The sequence below is a fragment of the Nerophis lumbriciformis genome, linkage group LG03 (genome assembly GCF_033978685.3).
Source record: "Nerophis lumbriciformis linkage group LG03, RoL_Nlum_v2.1, whole genome shotgun sequence".
Taxonomy (NCBI): domain Eukaryota; kingdom Metazoa; phylum Chordata; class Actinopteri; order Syngnathiformes; family Syngnathidae; genus Nerophis; species Nerophis lumbriciformis.
In genome coordinates, this window is record NC_084550.2 from 37,020,001 (window position 1) to 37,046,130 (window position 26,130).

The 26,130-nt window shown below is 41.5% G+C and overlaps 1 protein-coding gene across 4 annotated transcripts in view; it reads left to right on the plus strand.

Annotated features, from left to right (window-relative positions):
- The window catches only part of LOC133583860 (receptor-type tyrosine-protein phosphatase gamma-like), a 941,097-nt gene that overhangs the window by 631,265 nt on the left and 283,702 nt on the right, over nucleotides 1-26,130 (plus strand). For all 4 annotated transcript variants that reach the window (XM_061937677.2, XM_061937679.1, XM_061937678.1 and 1 more), the window contains one exon: nucleotides 21,025-21,120. In XM_061937677.2, the coding sequence (XP_061793661.1) occupies nucleotides 21,025-21,120 (96 nt within the window). The remainder of the gene's footprint in view (nucleotides 1-21,024; nucleotides 21,121-26,130) is intronic.

A 26,130-nucleotide genomic window follows, 5' to 3' on the forward strand; every position in this document is an offset into this window, starting at 1 on the left:
GACAAACTGCTTTACGTTATACAAAAACGTGACTGCTGTTGTTGTGTGTTGTTGCCGCGCTGGGAGGACGTTAATGAAACTGCCTAACAATAAATCCACATAAGAAACCAAGAACTCGCCCTCCATCATTCTACAGTTATAACGTGATTGGGCAGGTATGCTGGTTATATTGTGGGTTAGCGGACTCAGGTCCTCATGGACCTGAGTCCGCCTGAATTTCGGGAGATTTTCGGGAGAAAATTTGTCCCGGGAGGTTTTCGGGAGAGGCGCTGAATTTTGGGAGTCTCCCGGAAAATCCGGGAGGGTTGGCAAGTATGGTCATATCTCACATTCTATATTGTGTTTTGGAAAAAAGGTTGTTAAAAGGTTAATTCATTAAAAATACATTATATAAAATAAAACCCATTTTTATGCATATGTAAATGTCTTCGGTTTTAAACATTCATTCACTTTCTTCTTTCCTTCGTGGATCTAAACTTTACTGCTGCCGGTATTTTTTTCCATATTTTTTTATTCAATTAGTTGTAGGTGTATTTATTTCGGTATAAAAGTGTAAAAAGTTTTTTGCTTCGGTCATGAAATTATGATAATGGTGTGCAGGGGCATACATGCATATGACAAATGTCACTGATTATTCTCAACTGTATGTTGATCATCAGTCGTTCAAAAACCGCCACATCTACAGGTTATGGGTTATGACCAAAAAGACAAAATCACGGGTACAAGCGGCCGTAATGACTTTCCCATGACGGGTGGCAGGGCTTTACCTTAGAAAGAGCTCATCCACATCGAGAGGAGCTAGATGATGTGGTTCGGGCATCTAGTCACAATGCATCGAAAACACCTCCCGAAGTGTTTAGGGCGCGTCCGACCAGTAGGAGACCACGGAGAAGACCCAGGGCACGGTGGAGAGACTATGTCTCTCAGCTGGCCTAGAAACGCCTTAATGATCCTCCGGGAAGAGCTCGACGAAGTTGCTGGGGAGATGGAAGTCTGGGCTGCTTAGACTGCTGCGGAGGAATATGGATAGAGTTGTCCAATATAGACAATATGATACACATTTATAAAACAACAGATAAATAAGTTACATAATATTTTAAGATCATAACATGTAAAAATGGTGGGCTTCCTGATCATACTGTTCTTCCAGACCATCAAGTTGGTAAGACCGGCACATGCGTAGAACGCTGTACCCGATGATTGATAGATGGGAGTGTACACATGCAAAAGGAAACTGGTTTACAATCCAATAATCTAGATATGTTAATCGCATCTTTAAAAAGTAAAAAAAAAAAAAAAAGTTTTTACATGAGTGTTAGAATAATCATGTATATATATTATCACACAACTTTAGTATGTTTAAAGTCCGTTGCTATAGTTATTAGCTATTGTGCTCAAGTTAGACTTTTATATCTGTGCAAGGACGGGACTTCTTGTCTGAGGGGTGGCCTCAGCCGCAGATGTTATCTTTGTTTTAGCCCGCTAACAGCCAATAACTTCAAGGACCTCAAGGGAGATAAGACGACAGCACACAGACGAAGCAGAGACAAGGCCAACTCTCAAGGCCCCAGCACATTCCGTCACGTATTGTGCGTACTGGACCTGCTTTGCATGATATATGTGACCACTCCTTTTAGAGGCGGCCTCAGTGATATTGACTGTGGAACTCCTGAATAAATAGAGGGACGCGGGAGCTGTACCTTAGAGTAGTGGTTCTCAAATGGGGGTACGCGTACCCCTGGGGGTACTTGAAGGTATGCCAAGGGGTACGTGAGATTTTTTTTGAATATTCTAAAAATAGCAACAATTCAAAAATCCTTTATAAATATATTTATTGAATACTACTTCAACAAAATATGAATGTAAGTTCATAAACTGAACATCAAATAAAGTAGGCTATTCCATTCATTACAATGCAACAATGCAACAATGCAATATTCAGTGTTGACAGCTAGATTTTTTGTGGACATGTTCCATAAATATTGATGTTAAAGATTTATTTTTTGTGAAGAAATGTTTAGAATTAAGTTCATGAATCCAGATGGATCTCCATTACAATCCCCAAAGAGGGCACTTTAAATTGATGATTACTTCTATGTGTAGAAATCTTTATTCATAATTGAATCACTTGTTTATTTTTCAACAAGTTTTTAATTATTTTTATATCTTTTTTTCTAAATAGTTCAAGAAAGACTACAAATGAGTAATATTTTGCACTGTTATACAATTAAATAAATCAGAAACTGATGACATAGTGCTGTATTTGACTTCTTTATCTATTTTTTCAACCAAAAATGCTTTGCTCTGATTAGGGGGTACTTGAATTAAAAACATTTTCACAGGGGGTACATCACTGAAAAAAAGGTTGAGAACCACTAACTTAGAGCGTAGGGCGAGACTGTGACTAAGTGTGCAGCTCCATGCGTTCTCCTCATGAGCTAAATTGAACTCTGTCTCTGCATGGTTCCTTGCTTCTTGACTGTTTAATAGATGTCATCAGTGTTTGAACCTGACAATGAGTTTTTAAAAAAACTAGTTTCAACCAAATTAAGTCAATTAGTTTTTTATTGCATGTAAACATACAGAGTGTGTGTACGCGGGTCAGCGGTGTTAGGTTTAGGATGGTGTATGGGACCTTCAAGAGTTTTATAATTAAAAATAAGTAATATTAAGTACCAAAATTGGGCCACAAACAGAATCTTGTTTAGGGTCACAAAAAGCTTAGGCTGGGTTAAACTGTGTATTCTCTTCCGGTAGCCATAAACCGAGACTTTTTAGAGTCTTCCATGCGACTTTTTAACATGTTCCAAAAAAAATACAGGTTGATTGATTGATTAATTACATCATTGGGGTGATCCGGATCATCGTCTAGATTCAGGACTTTTCACTATTGGGAGGTTGGGCCTGACAGAGGTCTACACTTTCCGAGTGCTTTTTGTAGTTTTATAATAGGTTTATTGTCACAGAGAATGACGGAAAAAAAATCTAGAAAAAATTAAGGTCAGAAATAATTTAGGTCCACTCTTTTTAAGTGATGCCGTTCAAAACCGGAACATTTTGAGACTGTTGCTAAGCAACTTAGAAGTTTCAATTTTCTCCATCAATTTCTATTGGAAACTGGAAACTGGCTTAGGCACTGCATGATCTAAATGTGCTTCTTTTTAAAGCCACCATTTTGCTGCCTTGGCTGTATGTTTTGGTCCATATTGAAAGACCCACCATGACAACATATTTAGTGTTCTGGTTGAGGCTAGGAAGTTCTCATCCAAGATTGAATGGTACGTGGTCTGTTCATCAGCCCCTCCAATGCGGCAACGGCTTGGCAGAGAGAGACTGTAACTCTGAAGCAGAATGTTGAGGTGATGCCAAATTTTGGTCGCAATTCTCAGCATGAGATTCTCTTTAGCCTTGTCTGAATTGTTGAGGTGTTTGTTGGCAAACTTCAGACAGACATGAACGTGTGCCTTCTTAAACAAAAGGACCAGCTCCAGTTAGTGGAGGAGATGTTCATCCATCCGCGTCTTGACAAGGGATGTATATCGTTAAGATTTAATCGATACGATACCCTTATAATTATCGGTATTTATTGGTACTCTTATCGGTATTATGCAATTAGTGTTATAATTGTATCATTATAATCAGTCTGGACCCCCTCTTGCGGATCCAGCTTTTGACTAATATTTTTTTACTCTCCCCCCTTTCCCAATATCACCTTTTTCTCACCTTTTTTTAAGGAGCTCCGTATAAATGGCTGCACCGTCGGCGGTCTTGTCTTGTCTCCCTGTAACATATGTCTGCTCTTAGTGGCACTGTGCCGAAAATATACTTTTCAGTTCTTATGTGTCTTGTGCATGTTAAGAATTGACAATAAATCATCTTGAATCTTGAACAGCTGGAAAGTCGTTTATCAACACCTGCTTTTTAAGTCTTCAACAAGTCAACTATGTTTGCTAACGCAGTTGTCATGGCATCATCTTGTAAAGAGCACTCATCCATCACTGTGTTTCTATTCATTATGATTGCACTCAGCTGGAAATATTATTTATGCATTCATGAACAGAGCACAGACGTTTTCAATCAGAATCAGAATCAGAAATACTTTATTAATCCCCGAGGGGAAATTAAAGGGGAACATTATCACCAGACCTATGTAAGCGTCAATATATACCTTGATGTTGCAGAAAAAAGACCATATATTTTTTTAACCGATTTCCGAACTCTAAATAGGTGAATTTTGGCGAATGAAACGTCTTTTTATTATTCGCTCTCGGGGCGATGACGTCACGTTGTGACGTCACATCGGGAAGCAATCCGCCATTTTCTCACTTTCGTTGGTGTGTTGTCGGAGGGTGTAACAACACGAACAGGGACGGATTCAAGTTGCACCAGTGGCCCAAAGATGCGAAAGTGGCAAGAAATTGGACGAAATTTGTTCAAAATACGAGGGTGTGGGGAAAGCCGACGAAATGGTCAGTCGTTTGTTCCGGACACTTTACCGACGAAAGCTATGCTACGACAGAGATGGCAAGAATGTGTGGATATCCTGCGACACTCAAAGCAGATGCATTTCCAACGATAAAGTCAAAGAAATCTGCTGCCAGACGCCCATTGAATCTGCCGGAGTGTGTGAGCTATTCAGGGACAAAGGACCTTGGTAGCACGGCAAGCAATGGCGGCAGTTTGTTCCCGCAGACAAGCGAGCTAAACCCCCTGGATGTCTTGGCTCACACCGCTTCTACCGTCCCTTATGCCACCGAAGATGATCAAGAGAAGAATATCGACCCTAGCGTCCCTGGCCTGCTGACATCAACTCCAAAACTGGACAGATCAGCTTTCAGGAAAAGAGAGCGGATGAGGGTATGTCTACAGAATATATTAATTGATGAAAACTTTATTCATTTCTCGCGGTTTTACATAAATTATTATACATAAACTGTGTTTACCAATAATTTAGCTTAAAAACTTTTTTTTTTTTCAATCATTCGAGTACATTCGGGTAGTCTTGTGTAATGCAGTATTTTGTGTCTATTTAGGTATGGTTAACCTGAGTGCTGAAATCGTGGAAAAATATATGTTATTAGCGCGCCTGAAATGGGCTGTCTGCACTCTCAAAGTTTATGGTGTTGCCAAATGTATTTCATATGCTGTAAACCTAGTTCACAGTTGTTAGTTTCCTTTAATGCCAAACAAACACATACCAATCGTCGGTTAGAAGGCGATCCCCGAATTCGTCCTCGCTTTCTCCCGTGTCGCTGGCTGTCGTGTCGTTTTCGTCGGTTTCGCTTGCATACGGTTCAAACCGATTTGGCTCAATAGCTTCAGTTTCTTCTTCAATTGTGTTTTCGCTACCTGCCTCCACACTACAACCATCCGTTTCAATACATGCATAATCTGTTGAATCGCTTAAGCCGCTGAAATCCGAGTCTGAATCCGAGCTAATGTCGCTATAGCTTGCTGTTCTATCCGCCATGTTTGTTTGTATTGGCATCACTGTGTGATGTCACAGGAAAATGGACGGGTGTATGTAACGATGGTTAAAATCAGGCACTTTGAAGCTTTTTTTAGGGATATTGCGTGATGGGTAAAATTTTGAAAAAAACTTTGAAAAATAAAATAAGCCACTGGGAACTGATTTTTAATGGTTTTAACCCTTCTGAAATTGTGATAATGTTCCCCTTTAAGTTTTTCAGCACAATCCCATTCAATATCAGACACAAATTACAGGGAGCCAGAACAGGATCGCTGACGGGTCTGCCAACTTCCGGCGCCCCTTACAAAAAAGGGGAGAAACAGGTAAACACTAGGGAGGGAGTGGACCAAACAAAGCAACCAAGGCCGCCCACTCACTGTCAGCCAGTGTCCACTCCAAGGAGACCGAGGTGTCCGATACATGCTCATTCCGTCCCGGCGCTCAGCGCCAGCTGTGTAGCCCCGTCTCTTCATCCGCATCTCCTCCAGTCTCTCCAAACGGACTCTGGTGTGGCAGAGACCCAGCAGCTGGTCTTCACGGCCAAAAGGCTCCCGGGAGACAGATCCAGAATTTCACAAAAAAAAGCATCGCAGAAGTCACGAAACTACGACTACGGACCTGTCAGCTGATACTATTTTGGGTCAAAGCAACTTTATGGGTGATTGTATTACTTCCATTTTTATTATTATTGGCCAGTGGATTAATGGATCGCTAAGAGGGCGGTTGATGAAGCATGGTAGCGGCGGTCGTGAGTAAAGTGTGTTCACTTGAAACTGTATAACTCTTATTAGTGTGATTTACTTTGAGGGACTTTTGAGAATGAAATTGTTACAAATTTCTGTGTGGTGTTGCTTCCCATTCGTAATTATTACAAGCTGTTTAAGCTACGTGTGACAGTGTGTCATAAATAGGTAAGAGTGTTTATGTTCACCTTGGAGAAAGCAAACCACCAAGTTTAAGTAAATAGTAGTATTTCAGTTTGAGCACATAATAAGATAAGACCCCTTAGTTTGACATTCGCAGGTGGATTGGATCACTTCTCGTAGGAAAACATTCCCGACTTAGGACGTCGAAATGCAAAAGTGATAACCCTATCCTTGAGAAAAGACTACTTGTCTAGCTCAACGCCAACTGCAGAGTCAAATGCAGAGGGTAATTTCACTACACCGAGTGTGTGTGTGTGACTATCAGTGGTTCTTTAACTTTAATCAGCTGGCTAAAAGAATACAGATAGCAGTTTTGTTAGTCCAGGAGGAACCGGTACTAAAAAACTACCGGTAGCCTGTATACATCCCTAGCCCTGACTGCAAATGAATTGCATTTGTGTGAAGCTTGCAGTTAGTTAATGCTCTTGTTTTACCGTGACTTCTCGACCATGGTATGGAAAATACATTTGAAAAAACAAAATTAAGTGAATTGAGTCAATTCTGCGTCCTACAATTTCCGTTACATTTATATGCAAGTTGTATTGCTTTCATTTTACAAACTGGGCTATTTAACGTTATACAGTATTGCTATGAAGCTATATTATAACCCTCCAGGCTCATTGCCAAAAGGAAAACACACTTCCTTTGTTTCATAGTGTTTACAATTTATAGCACCCTTGTCTATTTTTTGTTTCTTTCCCTTCACCCAGTTTAATGGATGGGTCTTTGACAGGCGATTATAGGAATCACTTAGAGGTGAGAACATATAGCCGCCAATACTTAGCCTGTCAGTGGGGAATATTGACATGTAGCCAGTTTTGAACAAGTTCAAAGACAGAGCAAAGACAAACACAAGAACAATACAGGGATTGAAGATGGGATTGTAAATGTGACTATTATTCCATTTAATCTCATGAGTATCACTCAGATACACTTACTGAACCAAAAATTGCTTTATTACAAGCGAGCGTCATTATACAGGACTGCAGTACCTGGAGGAGGTCAAGGTTAATTCAGGAGAGTGCAACCTGACCATGTAAGTTGTGTGTAAGTGACTGAGAAGACAACAGATGTATACCATAGCTTGTAGGTTGACGTTTAAGATAAACATGGAGTCTCTCCTCCAGGATAGAGCTATCACTTTTGCATTCCGAAGTCTGAATTTATTGCATCTTCTCGCGAGAGAGCTAATTCCAGTCCACATGCGAATGTCCAACTGAGGCTCCTTAATTTATTATGGGCTCAACCATTATTTACTTAAACCCGGCGGTTTGCTTTCTCCAAATTGAATTTAAACATTCACCATATGTAGAACATTATATGAGTTGATAAATTCACTTCGCTAGTAACATACATTTTCAGTCTGTAACAAAAACATGTTTTAAAGTGCATCAATTTGACTGAAATTCTAATTTTTTGGTTGATATTTAGAACATTTTTATACGACTTGAACCATTTGATAATGAAACATTAAATTAACTAAACACGTTAAATAAAAATAAATTCAAATTGATCAGTAACATTAACTCTGCATCCCCCCCAAACCATCAAGCTGGACAGGAAGTATTGCAATGGGGAGAATAAAGATGGTGTAGCTGATGCAGCACAATAACAATACAGGGATTGAAGATGGAATTGTAAATTTGACTATTATTTCATTTAATCTCATGAGTATCGCTTAGTTATGAACTAGAGTGGTACCTCAACTGTCACGACCGATCCTGTAACTCGGTGAATTTAAATCAATTTAATCGGTGTTTGCGGGTAACAGGTAACATGCCTTTTAAAAAGAAAAACTAACTTTCAGATAATAAATGGTGGTTTGAAAAACAATACAACAGAATATACCACAAACATCTACAGTCGTTTTATAAAGTAATGTAGTAAAAATCTAGAGCATTTATCTCTTGCTACAGACTGACGAGGTCTTTGAAATCCCTTTTTAGTCCGTGCTAATTGGCATCTTCCCGTCTCATTAGATTCAATATGAACGGCGGGCTGAGTAACCGAAAAGGGAAGGCTGGTCAATAAGGCCGTGAAGGCAGCAAGTAAGGGCGTTGATCTATTAATTTAACAATTCAGTAATTATACCCACTCGACATCCATTGCACCCGATCACCCTGGAAGGGAGGTCTCTACATCCGCGGCCCCTTCTCAAGGATTTATTCTTCTTTTTCCCCAGCTGGGGTATTTTGGGGGGTTGCGGGGGGTGCTGGAGCCTATCTTTGCTGCATTCGGGTGGTAGGAGGGGTACACCCTGGATAAGTCACCACCTCATCACAGGGCCAACACAGATAGACAGACAACATTCACACTCACTTAGACACTAGGGCCACTTTAGTGTTGCCAATCAACATCCCCAGGTGCATGTTTTTTGGAGGTGGGAGGAAGCCGGAGTACCCGCAGGGAACTTACGCAGTCACGGGGAGAACTTGCAAACTCCACACCGAAAGACCCCGAGCCCGGGATTGAACTCAGGACCTTTCGTATTGTGAGGCACATGCACTAACCCCTGTTCCACCATGCTGCCAACGTATTATTATTATTATATAATGTATTATTATCATTTATATACCAAATAATATATTGCGAGTCTTGTTGAATTGATTCTGAACTGAATTGTCACCCTAAGAATTTTGAATCATATTGAATGGTGAGTTGGAAGATTCTCATCTCAACTGCAATGTCATGGATAATTGCTTAAGAGCAAAAGCCTGCTGTTCCAAAACACATTCTCCAGACAAGTTTCCTCAAAAACAAACAATTTTCCTATTTCAATGGGCGCTGATATGGTGGTCCAAGTACCTTGAATTTCACCTTAGGCGGTGTGCTTCATTGGCGATGTCGGCATTTTGTCAGATGCTCAGTCATAGAGACGTCGGTTCCTTTCAACTTGTTTCTGGTTGTTATGGTTAGCAAAGACGTCAAATAACCCAAAATCACACAGGTTCAGATCGCGGAGCCCAATCCTCCCAATGGCCTCCAGGTTATATACTTGCCAACATGGGCATTGAAGTCTCCCAGTAGAAAAGTCCAAAGCAGCCCCCTGAAGGAGACAAGGAATGCTGTGTATTCAATAGTCAGAACCCTTTCCTTGAACTTGAAAGTGCAGAGAAGGGACACGCCACCTCCTCTGCAGCTCCAGAGTACAACACAAGCTTGCCCTTCCTTGGGGAATTTGGTTCCAGAGCCCTAACTGGGGTTTGAGGAGAGTGACTACTAGGAACTATATACCCTCCCATACAGACGTGACATCCCAAGTCCCAAGAACCAAATTTGGCAGACACAGACCTAGACTCTCGACAAGTCGTGGGTCTGTTTCAGGATATTTTAATTGCTGGACTTCTCCACCAATGCTTATCTGCGAGCACAATAATCTACTCTGACTATAATCAATTCTGCTTTATAAGGATGTGTTATTCCAGTTGAGCAACCTCAGCTATAGATTCACCATATACTCTCCATCAGGCTGCTTGACAAGTGTTTATGCTCCAAATAGATTAAATAAAAATCCACCAAGCTCTTTATGCAAGGATTAGCTCGCTGGAGAGCTGCAGCTACAAAGCAGAAACAGATCCTGACATTGTTGGTGTGGATGTGGCCGAAATTGCTTTTGCCATGCCAGGGTTCTTTCTGTGAAATCTAAAATTATGTTAACCTGTGTTTTGGAACCAACATGCGTGTGTTTCTATATTGTACGATTGCACACTCTCAGTAATGTATTTCTTACACTGTGTGCACACTATCCGTCATGCTTACACATTACCATGACAACGAGTGCTGTGCCGAGGAGAGTTTGCCCAGCAATTGTGTGTGTGTGCGCGTGTGTGTGTGCGCGTGTGTGTGCTTTCATTTGGTTTAACTGAGCAGAGACTCACAATTTTACCATATTATTGACCTGAGGCTGTCCTCTATTTACTTCAAACATTAAACCCACAATTGGCGTTGTGTTTATTTTTACTATTAGTCATCATTATGATGATGTTTTGGTGTGGCATCAAAACAGTGCCAACCTCCTCGCATGTGAAAACACGGACATTGTGTCACGACCAGAACAGGACTCTGAACACAGATGCAGGATTTTCAGAAACAGATATTTATTCTGAACAGGGAAGGGGTCCAAAACGGGAGAAACAAAACCGATCTGACCTGACCACTAAACTAACAAAAATACCAACAACTCAAAACTCTCCGGCTATGGAAGGCCTAAGAACAAAACAACTAAATACAAAAAAAAGCACTCCAACGGAGGCGATGCTAGGAAGCTAATCTTACCTGACAAAAGTCTACAAACAAAGAATCTCCCGTGGTTCAAAAGGTACAAAAAACATGGCAATGGCTGAAGACAAGACTGTGGCAAAGGAACGCTGGAGGTACGCACAATAAGATACGAAACACTCTGGCACAGGACAAAAGGAAGACGGGACATTTATACACATGAGGGAGGGTGACACAGGTGGACACAATCAGGCAATCAGGAAATACATCAGACTAGTGATACAGGAGGAAGAGCAAGTGATCTGAAACGAGAGGGAGAGTCAGCATTTCAAAATAAATCAGGAAATGACAAAACAACATGAAACCAGACAAGACTTCACCCAGGTGTGACAGAGCCCCCCCTTCTAAGACCGACTCCTGACGGCCCAGGGACCTCAGGGTGGAGTCTATAGAAGTCCTGGATCAGGGATGGGTCATCAATGTTCCGCTAGGGTACCCACTGTCTTTCTTCGGGACCGTACCCCTCCCAATCCACCAAAAACTGTCTTCCTCGACCTCTGTTGCGTACCGCTAACAGTCTCTCGACCCGGTACAGAAGGCTACCAGCGGCGGGGGGGTGTCTGGGACCATAGGGTTCTCTTTGGCGGGCTTGACTTGGCTGACATGGAAGGTAGGGTGGACAGGTGGGCACAATCAGGCAATCAGGAAATACAGCAGACCAGTGATACAGGAGGAAGAGCAAGTGATCTGAAACGAGAGGGAGAGTCAGCATTTCAAAATAAAACAGGAAATGGACAACACAACATGAAACCAGACAAGACTTCACCCAGGTGTGACAGAGCCCCCCCTTCTAGGACCGACTCCTGACGGCCCAGGGACCTCAGGGTGGAGTTTATTGAAGTCCTGGATCAGGGTGAGGTCATCAATGTTCCGCTGGGGTACCCACTGTCTTTCTTCGGGACCGTACCCCTCCCAATCCACCAAAAACTGTCTTCCTCAAACTCTGTTGCGTACCGCTAACAGTCTCTTGACCCAGTACAGAAGGCTACCAGCGGCGGGGGGGTGGCTGGGACCATAGGGTTCTCTTTGGCGGGCTTGACTTGGCTGACATGGAAGATAGGGTGGACAGGTGGGCGCAATCAGAAAATACATCAGACCAGTGATACAGGAGGAAAAGCAAGTGATCTGAAACGAGAGGGAGAGTCAGCATTTCAAAATAAAACAGGAAATGGACAACACAACATGAAACCAGACAAGACTTCATCCAGGTGTGACAGAGCCCCCCCTTCTAGGACCGACTCCTGACGGCCCAGGGACCTCAGGGTGGAGTTTATTGAAGTCCTGGATCAGGGTGAGGTCATCAATGTTCCGCTGGGGTACCCACTGTCTTTCTTCGGGACCGTACCCCTCCCAATCCACCAAAAACTGTCTTCCTCGACCTCTGTTGCGCACCGCTAACAGTCTCTTGACCCGGTACAGAAGGCTACCAGCGGCGGGGGGGGGTGGCTGGGACCATAGGGTTCTCTTTGGCGGGCTTGACTTGGCTGACATGGAAGGTAGGGTGGACAGGTGGGCACAATCAGGCAATCAGGAAATACATCAGACCAGTGATACAGGAGGAAGAGCAAGTGATCTGAAACGAGAGGGAGAGTCAGCATTTCAAAATAAATCAGGAAATGACAAAACAACATGAAACCAGACAAGACTTCACCCAGGTGTGACGGAGCCCCCCCTTCTAGGACCGACTCCTGACGGCCCAGGGACCTCAGGGTGGAGTTTATAGAAGTCCTGGATCAGGGTGAGGTCATCAATGTTCCGCTGGGGTACCCACTGTCTTTCTTCGGGACCGTACCCCTCCCAATCCACCAAAAACTGTCTTCCTCGACCTCTGTTGCGTACCGCTAACAGTCTCTTGACCCGGTACAGAAGGCTACCAGCGGCGGGGGGTGGCTGGGACCATAGGGTTCTCTTTGGCGGGCTTGACTTGGCTGACATGGAAGGTAGGGTGGACAGGTGGGCACAATCAGGCAATCAGGAAATACATCAGACCAGTGATACAGGAGGAAGAGCAAGTGATCTGAAACGAGAGGGAGAGTCAGCATTTCAAAATAAAACAGGAAATGGACATCACAACATGAAACCAGACAAGACTTCACCCAGGTGTGACAGAGCCCCCCCTTCTAGGACCGACTCCTGACGGCCCAGGGACTTCAGGGTGGAGTTTATAGAAGTCCTGGATCAGGGTGAGGTCATCAATGTTCCGCTGGGGTACCCACTGTCTTTCTTCGGGACCGTACCCCTCCCAATCCACTAAAAACTTGTCTTCCTCGACCTCTGTTGCGTACCGCTAACAGTCTCTTGACCCGGTACAGAAGGCTACCAGCGGCGGGGGGGGTGGCTGGGACCATAGGGTTCTCTTTGGCGAGCTTGACTTGGCTGACATGGAAGGTAGGGTGGACAGGTGGGTACAATCAGGAAAGACATCAGACCAGTGATACAGGAGGAAAAGCAAGTGATCTGAAACATAAGGGAGAGTTAGCATTTCAAAATAAAACAGGAAATGACAAAACAACATGAAACCAGACAAGACTTCACCCAGGTGTGACACATTGCCCACTAAGTGAGGGAGTCTACATTGCGTTGATACTTTATTGTTCGCTTTTAGCTGTCAAATTTGCATTACACAGCTAGAATGTGTCATCATCATGCATCATCACGACATGACGATGCTTGGTGAGGTAAATATTTTGCCACGTCCCCCGTAAGAGGAAGTATACATTGTGACCCCCCCTGACGCGAGTAAAAAGTAGTCTAAAAGTAATCTATTTTTTCTATAACATTTTTACAAGTACACCTCTGCAAAACAGTGTATGGTTGTTTACATTAAAGAAAACAAACAAAAAAAAAGGAATATGACAAATTTACAACAAACAATAAGTAGTGATGTGTATTTCTGGTCTTGTCATCCTCGTCCCGGACAGAAGGGCGACACGACAGTGCGGCTGGATCTAAAGAGACTTCGGAGACGCTTTACTGAACCAAAAGTTGCTTAATTACAAGCGAGTGTCATTATACAAGACTGCAGTACCTGGAGGAGGTCAAGTCAAAACAACTTATTTCTCTTGTCTGGGTGTGTGTTAATTCAGGAGAGTACAACCTGACCATGTAAGGAGATGTTCGTGTGTAAGTGACTGAGAAGACAACGAATTTTAGGTTGACGTTTAAGATAAACATTAGATTAGATTAGATCAGATTCAAATGTATTGTTATTGCAGAGCACAAGTACAGTACAGCAAAAAGAAGTTTGGCATCTAACCAGAGTGCAAATAAACAGTAAAGTGCAACAGTGATATACAATGTAATATACAGTGAATATACAATGTACAGGTGATTAAATAGGGTGTATGTCTACATGAATATGAGTGAACTGAGTGGTAGACAGAACTTAAACAGGTATAATTGGTGAGTAGTAAAAATATGTATAGATATAGTATATACAGGTAAGCAGGTATGCTCAGACGGATGTGGTATTGTATAAGTATATATAGATCAGAGTATATACAGTATATGCAGCAATGTGTACATGCTATAATATGGCTATAGGGTTACATGCAACTGTATAAATAGGTATATCACGGATTATTGCAATTATAGAGTCTATTCTCCAGGATAGAGCTATCACTTTTGCATTCCGAAGTCTGAATGTATTGCCTCTTCTCATGAAAGAGCTAACTTCAGGCCACATGCGAATGTCCAACTGAGGCTCCTTAATTTATTATGGGCTCAACCATTATTTACTTAAACCCGGTGGCCCGCTTTCTCCAAATTTAATATAAACATTCACCATGTGTAGAACATATGAGTTAATTAATTCACTTCACTAGTAACATACATTTTCAGTCTGTAACAAAAAAATAAATTTGCCTTAAATTCACATTTTTTTTATTCATATTTAAGCATTTTTTGTCCGACTTGAACCATTTGATACTAAAAAATGTTATTAAATAAACTCATTAAATAACTAGATGAGGCAATTCCTTAAGAAATTGCGTGTGAATGCTGAAGTGAACTGAAATGCTGGCAGAATGTAGTATGAATGTAAGAATAATTTGAATGATGAAGAGCTTGAATTTCTAGGAAAACCGGAATTTCGTTTGAAACTTGGGAACGTGTTATTTTGAATGTCCAGGATAAGAGGAATGTGTTAATGTTGGAATGGTTTGAATAGAATGAAAAATGTGGGGATTGTGCAACTTGGAAAAATGTCCCATTCATTTCAATGAATCTGGAGCTGAAAATCTGGGAGTTTTGGGAAAAACGGGATTTTTTGGAAAATGATTAGGAACATGAATTTCCTAAATGAGCTGAATTGGTTGGTGTTGGAATTGTTTAAATCAGTAAATACACTAGTAAATAGTATTATTGTAAATGTAATATCATTATTGTAGTATTAGGACAAAAACTTGAATGGTCCTAATAAATGATAAATGGGTTATACTTGTATAGCACTTTTCTACCTTCAAGGTACTCAAAGCGCTTTGACAGTATTTCCACATTCACCCATTCACACACACATTCACACACTGATGGCGGGAGCTGCCATGCAAGGCGCTAACCAGCAGCCATCAGGAGCAAGGGGTGAAGTGTCTTGCCCAAGGACACAACGGACGTGACTAGGATGGTAGAAGGTGGGGATTGAACCCCAGTAACCAGCAACCCTCCGATTGCTGGCACGGCCACTCTACCAACTTCGCCACGCCGTCACCTGTGTTACTTTGTTACAGCAGCACTCAACACCTGTGTTACTTTGTTACAGCAGTACTCAACACCTGTGTTACTTTATGTTACAATAGTACACGACACCTGTGTTACTTTCTGTTACAGCAGTACACAACACCTGTGTTACTTTGTTACAGCAGAACTCAACACCTGTGTTACTTTATGTTACAGCAGTACTCAACACCTGTGTTACTTTGTTACAGCAGTACTCAACACCTGTGTTACTTTATGTTACAATAGTACACAACACCTGTGTTACTTTCTGTTACAGCAGTACACAACACCTGTGTTACTTTGTTACAGCAGTACTCAACACCTGTGTTACTTTATGTTACAACAGTACATAACACCTGTGTTACTTTATGTTACAGCAGTACTCAACACCTATGTTACTTTATGTTACAACAGTACACAACACCTGTGTTACTTTATGTTACAGCAGTACACAACACTTGTTACTTTGTGTTACAGCAGTACACAACACCTGTGTTACTTTGTGTTTTGTTACAGCAGTACTCAACACCTGTGTTACTTTATGTTACAACAGTACACAACACCAGTGTTACTTCATGTTACAGCAGTACACAACACCAGTGTTACAGCAGTACTCAACACCTGTGTTACTTTGTGTTACAGCAGTACACAACACCTGTGTTACTTTGTTACAGCAGTACACAACACATGTGTTACTTTGTTACAGCAGTACTCAACACCTGTGTTATTTTGTTACAGCAGTACTCAACACCTGTGTTACTTTATGTTACAACAGGACACAACACCTGTGTTGTCCACCTAATAAGTTGAAATGGTTGGTGTTGGAATTTTTCAAATCAGTCAAGAAATGTTGAAGTAGTAACACTGAATTGAGAAGAGGTATTACGGAATTCCTGGAATTTCGGGAAAACCAGGAATTTTTCCAGTTAAAAAAACAACTTTGTTTTTTGTCCTAATTAAGAAGAATGTTTTGATGGTGGAACGGTTGAAGTGGGTTACAAAATGTGGGAGGTGTAGTCGCCAAATAAAAGGGTGGGAATAGGGCTTTGGAAAAACAGGAATTCTGGAAAATCCTGGAATTTTTTTGAATTTTAAAAATGGGTAGTTTGGATTTTCAGAATGTGTTGAAGGTGGAATGGTGAGACACGTTGAAAAATGTGGGAATGGTGGAAGTTTAAAAAATGGCCAATTCATTTCGAATGGGGAAAAATGTCACGGAAAACCTGGAACTCTGGGAAATCTGGGAATTTTTGGAATGTGTCAAGGGAAAGCCCGCGATCCCCGAATGAGCTGAACAGTTTGTAGTTGGAACGGTTTGAATCAGATGGAAAATGCGGACGGTAGGGCGCGCCAAAATCTGGAGAAGAAGAAGAAGTTTAATAAATAGACACATTTTGGTGTGTGCCAGAGCTTGGTCCGCATTGCCGGCAGTAAGTCGGACACGTTTCCAGTGAGGGTTGGACTCCGCCAAGGCTGCCCTTTGTCACCCATTCTGTTCATAACTTTTATGGACAGAATTTCTAGGCGCAGTCAAGGCGTTGAGGGGATCTGGTTTGGTGGCTGCAGGATTAGGTCTCTGCTTTTTGCAGATCATGTGGTCCTGATGGCTTCATCTGGCCAGGATCTTCAGCTCTCGCTGGATCGGTTCGCAGCCGAGTGTGAAGCGACTGGGATGAGAATCAGCACCTCCAAGTCCGAGTCCATGGTTCTCGCCCGGGAAAGGGTGGAGTGCCATCTCCGGGTTGGGGAGGAGATCTTGCCCCAAGTGATGGAGTTCAAGTACCTCGGAGTCTTGTTCACGAGTGAGGGAAGAGTGGATCGTGAGATCGACAGGCGGATCGGTGCGGCGTCTTCAGTAATGCGGACGCTGTATCGATCCGTTGTGGTGAAGAAGGAGCTGAGCCGGAAGGCAAAGCTCTCAATTTACCGGTCGATCTACGTTCCCATCCTCACCTATGGTCATGAGCTTTGGGTTATGACCGAAAGGACAAGATCACGGGTACAAGCGGCCGAAATGAGTTTCCTCCGCCGGGTGGCGGGGCTCTCTCTTAGAGATAGGGTGAGAAGCTCTGCCATCCGGGAGGAGCTCAAAGTAAAGCCGCTGCTCCTCCACATCGAGAGGAGCCAGATGAGGTGGTTCGGGCATCTGGTCAGGATGCCACCCGAACGCCTCCCTAGGGAGGTGTTTAGGGCACGTCCGACCGACAAGGACACCATACAAAATCACAACAATAAAATCAAATTGGATAAAAAAACAGCAACAAAGAGAAAAGAAAAGATGATTACAATGAATAAGTAGTCAGGAATAGGTGTGTTTTGAGTCTTGATTTGAAGAGGGATATTGAATCTAAGTTGCGAAGGTCTGGTGGTAAAGAGTTCCAAAGATGTGGGGCAGAGCGGCTGAAAGGTCGGGCACCCATGGTGGACAGTTTAAATAAAGGGACAGTGAGGTGGATGGATGAAGAGGCTCAGTAACATTAACTTTGCATCACCCCCAAACCACGAAGCTAGAAAGGAAGTATTGGAATGGGAGAAGAAAGCCGGTGTAGCTGATACGGCACTGGACCATAAACCAGGCTTATGTTGGGAAACACTGCTGTCAGGGAAGATATTTTTTATACCAGTGCACATTTTGTATATTTTACGCGGGCGGTAAGACAGCAACTGTCAATGGTTTCCTGACAGAGGGCATGTTCTGCTAGTTGACACAAGGAGAGCTCCAAAGATTGTTTAGTTCAACAACAACAATCATTGATACATGCTGTGCTAAGAAACACAATAAAGGTGGCCTTCCTTTAACAGTCCCTCTGGCTTCTTTATCAGAAACGAGCATCTTGTTGTTGTTGTTGTTTTTACGTTAGGCAATTTCATGAGTTTCAAATCTTTTTAAACGTGAGTCATTACTTTCTCACATAAACGCGCCAGCCTCCAGCTGTAGGAAAGATTAGAATTCAGCAAGCGTCTGCGCCGCGATGTGGAAACTCAAACAGCGCAGGGGAAAAATGTCATTTTTAATGTTTTACTGAGTCAGTTGACATGATACTTTTTGTCTTGTGTTTCTTACATTTCGATTTATATTTAACAGAAGCTTATAAAATCAGGTTTTTCGAAGGGTACACCCAACATCGGTTAAAACATTGGCGATCTGAATGAAATGTTTCCCTTTAACACTGGATTGTAATTATAGTAGCTAGGAATGTAATGGTAAGACATAATCACAATGGATTAACCTTTATTGTCATTGTTCTACAAACAACAAAATTACTGGTGCAATTCCAAAAAAGTGCTTAAAATATAAACAGAACAGGACATAACTCATAAATCACAGTCCCAAATGCGTACTTCGTAGTCAAGTCATTTACAAAAAGGTAGGTAGGCTCTGAAGCAGTAAATAACGCACAGCTTGTACAAAACCAAAAACCAGTGAATGGTAAATAAAAACAGAATACAATGTGCAAATCCTTTTCAACTTATATTCAATTGAATAGACTGCAAAGACGAGATACTTAACGTTCGAACTGGAAAACGTTTTTTTTTGCAAATATTAGCTCATTCGGAATTTGATGCCTGCAATATGTTTCAAAAAAGCTGGCACAAGTGGGGAAAAAAGACTGGAAAAGTTAGGGAATCCTCATTGGAACATCCCACAGGTGAACAGGCTAATTGGGAACAGGTGGGTGCCATGATTGGGTATAAAAGCAGCTTCCGTGAAATGCTCAGTCATTCACAAACAAGGATGGGGGGAGGGTCACCACTTTGTCAACAAATGCGTGAGCACATTGTTTAAGAAGAACATTTCCCAGCCAGCTTTAGCAAGGAATTTCGGGATTTCACCATCTACGGTCCGTAATATCATCAAAAGGTTCAAAGAATCAGGAGAAATCACGGCACGTAAGCAGCAAGACTGAAAACCAATATTGAATGCCCGTGACCTTCAATCCCTGAGGCGGTACTGCATCAAAAACCGACATCGGTGTGTAAAGGATATCACCACATGGGCTCAGGAACGTTTAAGAAAACCACTGTCAGTAACTACAGTTTGTCACTACATCTGTAAGTGCAAGTTAAAACTTAATTAATGCTGAAAAGTACATACAGGTTTTGGAGCAACATACAGTATGTTGCAATCATGGACGCCCCTGCTTATTTCAGCAAGACAATGCCAAGCCACGTGTTACAACAGCATGGCTTCATAGTAAAAGAGTGTGGGTACTAGACTGGCCTGCCTGTAGTCCAGACCTGTCTCCCATTGAAAATGTGTGGCACATTATGAAGCCTAAAATACCACAATTAAGACTGTTGAACAACTTAAGCTGCACATCAAGCAAGAAAGGGGGAAATTATCACCTGAAGCTTCAAACATTGGTCTCCTCAGTTCCCAAACGTTTACTGAGTGTTGTTAAAAGGAAAGGCCATGTAACACAGTGGTAAAAATGCACCTGTGACAACTTGTTTGCAATGTGTTGCTGCCATTATATTCCAAGTTAATGATTATTTGCATAAAAAAATGTAGTTTCTCAGCTCAAACATTAAATATCTTGTCTTTGCAGTCTATTCAATGGAATAAAAGTTGAAAAGGATTTGCAAATCATTATATTCTGTTTTTATTTACCATTTACACAACGTGCCGACTTATCTGGGTTTTGTATGTTATTGCATAATAATTGTCCTTAATTAAACAATATTGCCTGCTAAAACAGCACATTTGTCAATAAAACCAAGCATCAAATAATTAATAGTTGCATATTAATTACACATACCAGGGGACAAGCGGTAGAAAATGGATTGAAGTCTCAGTGTCATGACTTGGTCTTGAGTGTGTGCTTTTCCGGGATGCAACGGAAAGTTGGCTCGGGCGAGACGGGAATGAAGGTACATGATTTATTTAAAGACTATAAATACAAAAAAAAGGATCAAACAAAAAGCGCGCACAGGGGCGGAGGTACAAAACTAGACTATAAACACAAACTTGCACATTGGCAGAAACTATGAACAATTAAACAAAACTTGCAAACTATGGCTTGAATAAAGAAAACTTACTTGGCATGGACAAAAAAAGAGCAGCGTGAACGATGGACATGAAAAGGAGTTAGAAATGTGTCGAGCATAAATGTGGTGAGGTCGTCAGAAAAACAAACTGAAAAGAATGAACTTAAATACTATGGACATGATTAGTGAAAGCAGGTGCGTGACTCAAAACGTGAAACAGGTGCGTGACGTAACTGGTGAAAACTAATGGGTTGCTATGGTGACAATCAAGAGTGCACAATGAGTCCAAACGTGGAACAGGTGAAACTAATGGGGTAATCATGGAAACAAGACAAGGGAGTGAAAAGCCAGAAACTAAACAAAACATGACTTAAAACAAAACATGATTACACAGACATGACACTCAGAGGTAGAAGCGTCGACATGAGCTTGATTTTAATTAACAACTGTGGCCACATATTATTAATTAATTTCAGCTTAAGTGTGCCCTATGGTCCGGAAAATACGGTATGTGCCATACCAGAAAATAATTGTATGTGTTGACAAAGTGATGGGTGTTGATGAATAAATTCAAATAAATGTTGCTGCATTGTACAACAAAAAATGATTCAACTAACGTACTTTTAATGTTTGTGTGCTTTACGCCAGATGCAAATCTACATGTACAATTCCGACGACTTTGACAGCCTCAGTGCATCACTCAAGGAGAAGAGAATCATCGCAGCCATGGCGGTTTTCTTCCAGGTGAGTATTCTTTGTACACGGGTACCTCAGTTTACGAGTATTTGGAATACGAACTCTCTCTTGGCAAATTATGTTTTAGTTAATGAGCAAACATTTGGGTAACAAGCCTAACTAGTTGGCATAGCGGATGTCACTGTGAACCCTGTGATATCCCAACAAAACATTCTAGCTTATTTGCTGGCATTAGCTTGTAGCTTGTGATGTGTATTTCTGGTCTTGTCACCCCCTCCCGGGCAGAAAGGCGACACGGCAGTGTGGCTGGATCAAAAGAGACGTCGGAGACGCTTTGCTGACAAAAAAAAAAGTAGCTTTATTACAAGCGAGTGTCATTATACAGGTCTGCAGTACCTGGAGGAGGTCATGTTAAAAAAAAAAAAATGGTGCACTCCTCACTTGAAAGAGCCAAATCACAGTCTTATATTCCTTCTTTCTCTGTCTGGGTGTGTGTTAATTCAGCAGAGTGAAACCTGACCATGTGAGGAGAAGTTCATGTTAAAGTTAAAAATTAAAGTTAAAGTACCAATGATTGTCACACACACACTAGGTGTGGCGAAATTATTCTCTGCATTTGACCCATCACCCTTGATCACCCCCTGGGAGGTGAGGGGAGCAGTGGGCAGCAGCGGTGGCTGCGCCCGGGAATCATTTTGGTGATTTAACCCCCAATTCCAACCCTTGATGCTGAGTGCCAAGCAGGGAGGTAATGGGTCCCATTTTTATAGTCTTTGGTATGACTCATGTGTAAGTGACCGGAAAACAACCTCTATATGTTGTAACTAGAGATGTTTTAAAGCATTTATCGGCCGATAATATCGGCAGTCCGATATTATCGTCCGATAAAGGCTTTAAAATGTAATATCGGAAATTATCGGTATCTGTATCGGTTTCAAAAAGTCAAATGTATGACTTTTTAATATGCCGCTGTGTACACGGACGTAGGGAGAAGTACAGAGCGCCCCCAAACCTTAAAGGCACTGTCTTTGTGTGCCGTCCCAGTCACATAATATCTACGGCTTTTCACACACACAAGTGAATGCATGCATACTTGGTCAACAGCCATACAGGTCACCACTGAGGGTGGCCGTATATACAACTTGAACACTGTTACAAATATGTGCCACACTGTGAACCCACACCAAACAAGGATGACAAACACATTTCGGGAGAACATCCGCACCGTAACACAACATAAACACAACAGAACAAATACCCAGAACCCCTTGCAGCACTAACTCTTCTGGGACACTAGAATATACCCCCCGCTACCACATACCCCCCCCCCCCCCTCAACCCCGCCCACCTCAACCTACTCATGCTCTCTCAGGGAGAGCTTGTCCCAAATTCCAAGCTGCTGTTTTGAGCCATGTTAAAAAAAAATTATGCACTTTCAGAATCAGAATCAGAATCAGAATCAGAATCAGCTTTATTGTCATTACGCAAGGTAACGAGATTGAGGCCATTCCATACAGTGCGATGTGTGCATGCTAGAAAAACAGTGTGCAAATATATAAAAATATAAAAAATATAGAAGTGCAATGAATATGGTGTGAAATGAATATATACATGAAAAAACAAAACAAAAACAGGGTGGTTGGTGGAATGGGTTATTGCACCGAAGAGAAGGCAGTTATGAGGGACAATGGGGCAGTCCGTTCAGGATGGTTATGGCCCTGGGGAAGAAGCTGTTCTTTAGCCTGTTTGTTTTGGTTTTAATGCATCTGTAGCGCTTCCCAGAGGGCAGCAGGTGGAACAGGTCAGAGCCAGGGTGGGTGCTGTCCTTGATGATGGCACTGGCTCTGTTGAGGCAGCGGGAGATGTAGATGTCCGTCAGAGAGGGGAGAGGGCGGCCGATGATCTTCTGAGCCGTCTTGACCACTCTTTGCAGCCTCTCCCTGTCTGCTGCAGTGCAGCTGCCGTACCATACTGTAATACAGTAGGTCAGCAGGCTCTCGATGGACGAGCGGTAGAAGGTCCATCCATCCATCCATTTTCTACCGCTTATTCCCTTCGGGGTCGCGGGGGGCTCTGGAGCCTATCTCAGCTACAATCAGGCGGAAGGCGGGGTACACCCTGGACAAGTCGCCACCTCATCGCAGGGCCAACACAGATAGACAGACAACATTCACACTCACATTCACACACTAGGGCCAATTTAGTGTTGCCAATCAACTATTCAATAATAAATATGGCAGTGCCATGTTGGCATTTTTTTCCATAACTTGAGTTGATTTATTTTGGAAAACATTGTTTAATGCATCCAACAAAATTAGGCATAATAATGTGTTAATTCCACGACTGTATATATCGATATCGGTTGATATTGGAATCGGTAATTAAGAGTTGGACAATATCGGAATATCGGATATCGGCAAAAAAGCCATTATCGGACATCTCTAGTTGTAACTTAGAAGTTGACGTGAGGATAGTCAAGGAGTCTTTCCTCCAGGATAGAGCTATCACTTGTGCGTTCCGAAGTCTGAATTTATTGCCTCATGTCGTGAGAGTATTAACCCAGTCCACATGCGAATGTCCAACTCAGGCGCCTTAATTTATTATGGACTCAACCATTATTTACTCAAACCTGGTGGTTTGCTTTCTCCAAGTTGAATATAAGCATTCACCATATGTTGAACATAATATGTATAATAATTAATTCACTTCACAAGCAATACATAACGTTCTGTTTCAAACCATGGGAACAAAGAAAGCAAGTGTGAAGGACGAGAAGCTGAGAAGACGAAGCCTTTTATGCTAACCCATAACCTTAACCCTGTTTTTAAAGGCAAATGCTAATTATGCGAATAGCTAATAAATAAAAAAAAAGCTAGCATATTAACCAATGGTAACAAACTAAATGCCAAAGCAGTTCTATAGTGTCCCTAGTACATCATACTATGCTTCTACTGTATTTCCGTTAAGATATCAGTAAAACTTATAAAATGCTAGCAATATAGCATTAAATAACACAATAAATGACTCTTAGGTGTTTACCAGCAAAAATTGAAAAATAAATTAGCATGCTAATGTAAGTTTGCTAGAAAAGAAACAATTAGCATTGTCAAAACTGGCACCAAATAAAAACATCCATATTTTTGGAATCTAAACGTACACAATTAGCTAAAATGATTGCGTTAAATATTAGCATGCTATCAGGGTAAAAATGTTATCATACTTACAAGATGGCGTCAATTAGTAACAAAATCCATTCTTGATGCAAACAAAATTTGCTAAAATGCTAGTACTACACATTAGTATCTTTACAAGTTTGCAACAAGTAAAGAAATGCAGGATTTTTAGGTTTACATGTGTAAAATTTGCTTAATTGCTAGCATAATACATTAGCCTGCTTATACAGTTAGCATAGCAGATGGCGCCAAGTAAGGTCTTTCATGATTTTTAGGTTTAAACATACAAAATGTGTTGAAATTCGAGCATAAAAACATTAGCATGTTAACAAATAACACGTTTGCATACTTAGAAAATGACACCAAGTAAAAAAAAAAATCCACATTTAGGTTTAAACACGTAGCTGAAATGCATATTATGTCAGCATGCAACATGCCTTTTGTTGTTTTCTTTTTAAAATAAAAAACTAACTTTTAGATAATATTTTATAAAAACAATGCAATAAAATGCAGTGCAAGCAAGTACAGTAGTTCAGGAAGTAATGTAGTAAAAGTACTGGATACAGCATTTACCTTGGAGAGTGGACCTCTATGGTATCTCCTTAAAATTGCTTCTTCGTCAAACCCACCTTCAGCAGCTTCTCCATGTTTTCATGGATGAATGTCCGCTGTTTTGATAATATTTCAACATCCTTGGCTGGCATTAATCGACCCATTGTGCTTCAGTATGGTGCAGACTACCAGGGATACTCTCCAACTGCTTCGCCACGTTATCTAGTGTTGTCTATTTGTTGGCCGTGGGATGGGTGATGAGCCAAGAAGACGCCAACGAGGAATCGTCGAACAAAAAGCTTTATTTGTTTCAGCGAGCCTCAGACTGGAACTGCAGCTCCAGGAGAAAGCGTGTGGGCCTCATTCCTCTATCTTCGTAACTCAAGCCTTGGAGCCGGTCAGTCTGGACAAAAGCCCAGTTTGTTGTTTGGCCAGTCAACCTATTTTCCTGTGATCGGTTTGAGTCGGTTGACCTCCAACCCCTGATCTCTACTCCGACCAGTGGGCGCTTCCTACCAGATGTCGTTATTGTGTTTACACTTCTTCTTAACATCCAACTTCTGCTATCCCTTAAGTTCCTAAATGTCCTGGGGGCAAGTTGTGATGGACATGTGCACTTTTGACCTTAGTAAAATAATCCTCTTAGGTATTCTGTGACCAAATACAAATACATGCGACTTCACAATCATAAAAGAAAATTGTATACGGTATAATATATATATATATATATATATATATATATATATATATATATATATATCCATCCATTTTATACCGCTTGTCCCTTTTGGGGTCGCAGGGGGTCGCTGGAGCCCATCTCAGCTGCATACAACGTTGCTACACTGGAGAATCATTGGTAGCCATCTTACCTCGGACACCTAGCCTCAATCATTACATTGATGTCAATGGTACATGTACTATTTAAATTACCATAACTTGCTCGATTTTCGACCAATTTACAAACGGTTTGCCTTGTTACAAATCTTATTACATGTAGATATGACATAGGATGCTGTACCTGTTGAAATTACCTCTTTCGCTTTAAAAAAAAAAAAGACTTAATTGTGCAACATAGTTGTGTAGGGTCAGTGTTAGTCAGTTCTCTGATTATTTTAAACTGTTTCAGAATACATTATTAAAAGCTATTTTTAACATTTTAAAAACAAAATTCAAAGATTATTTTATTAATTTTATGGCTGAATCAAAAGAAATTCCATAAATTAGAAAACAAATGTTCAAGAAGAAGTGAAAATATAAAATAATGTTATGGTTGGATGTTATTGCTGGTGGACCAGTTCTGGCTGAAAGATGTGATTATGGTGTTTGTTGTCTT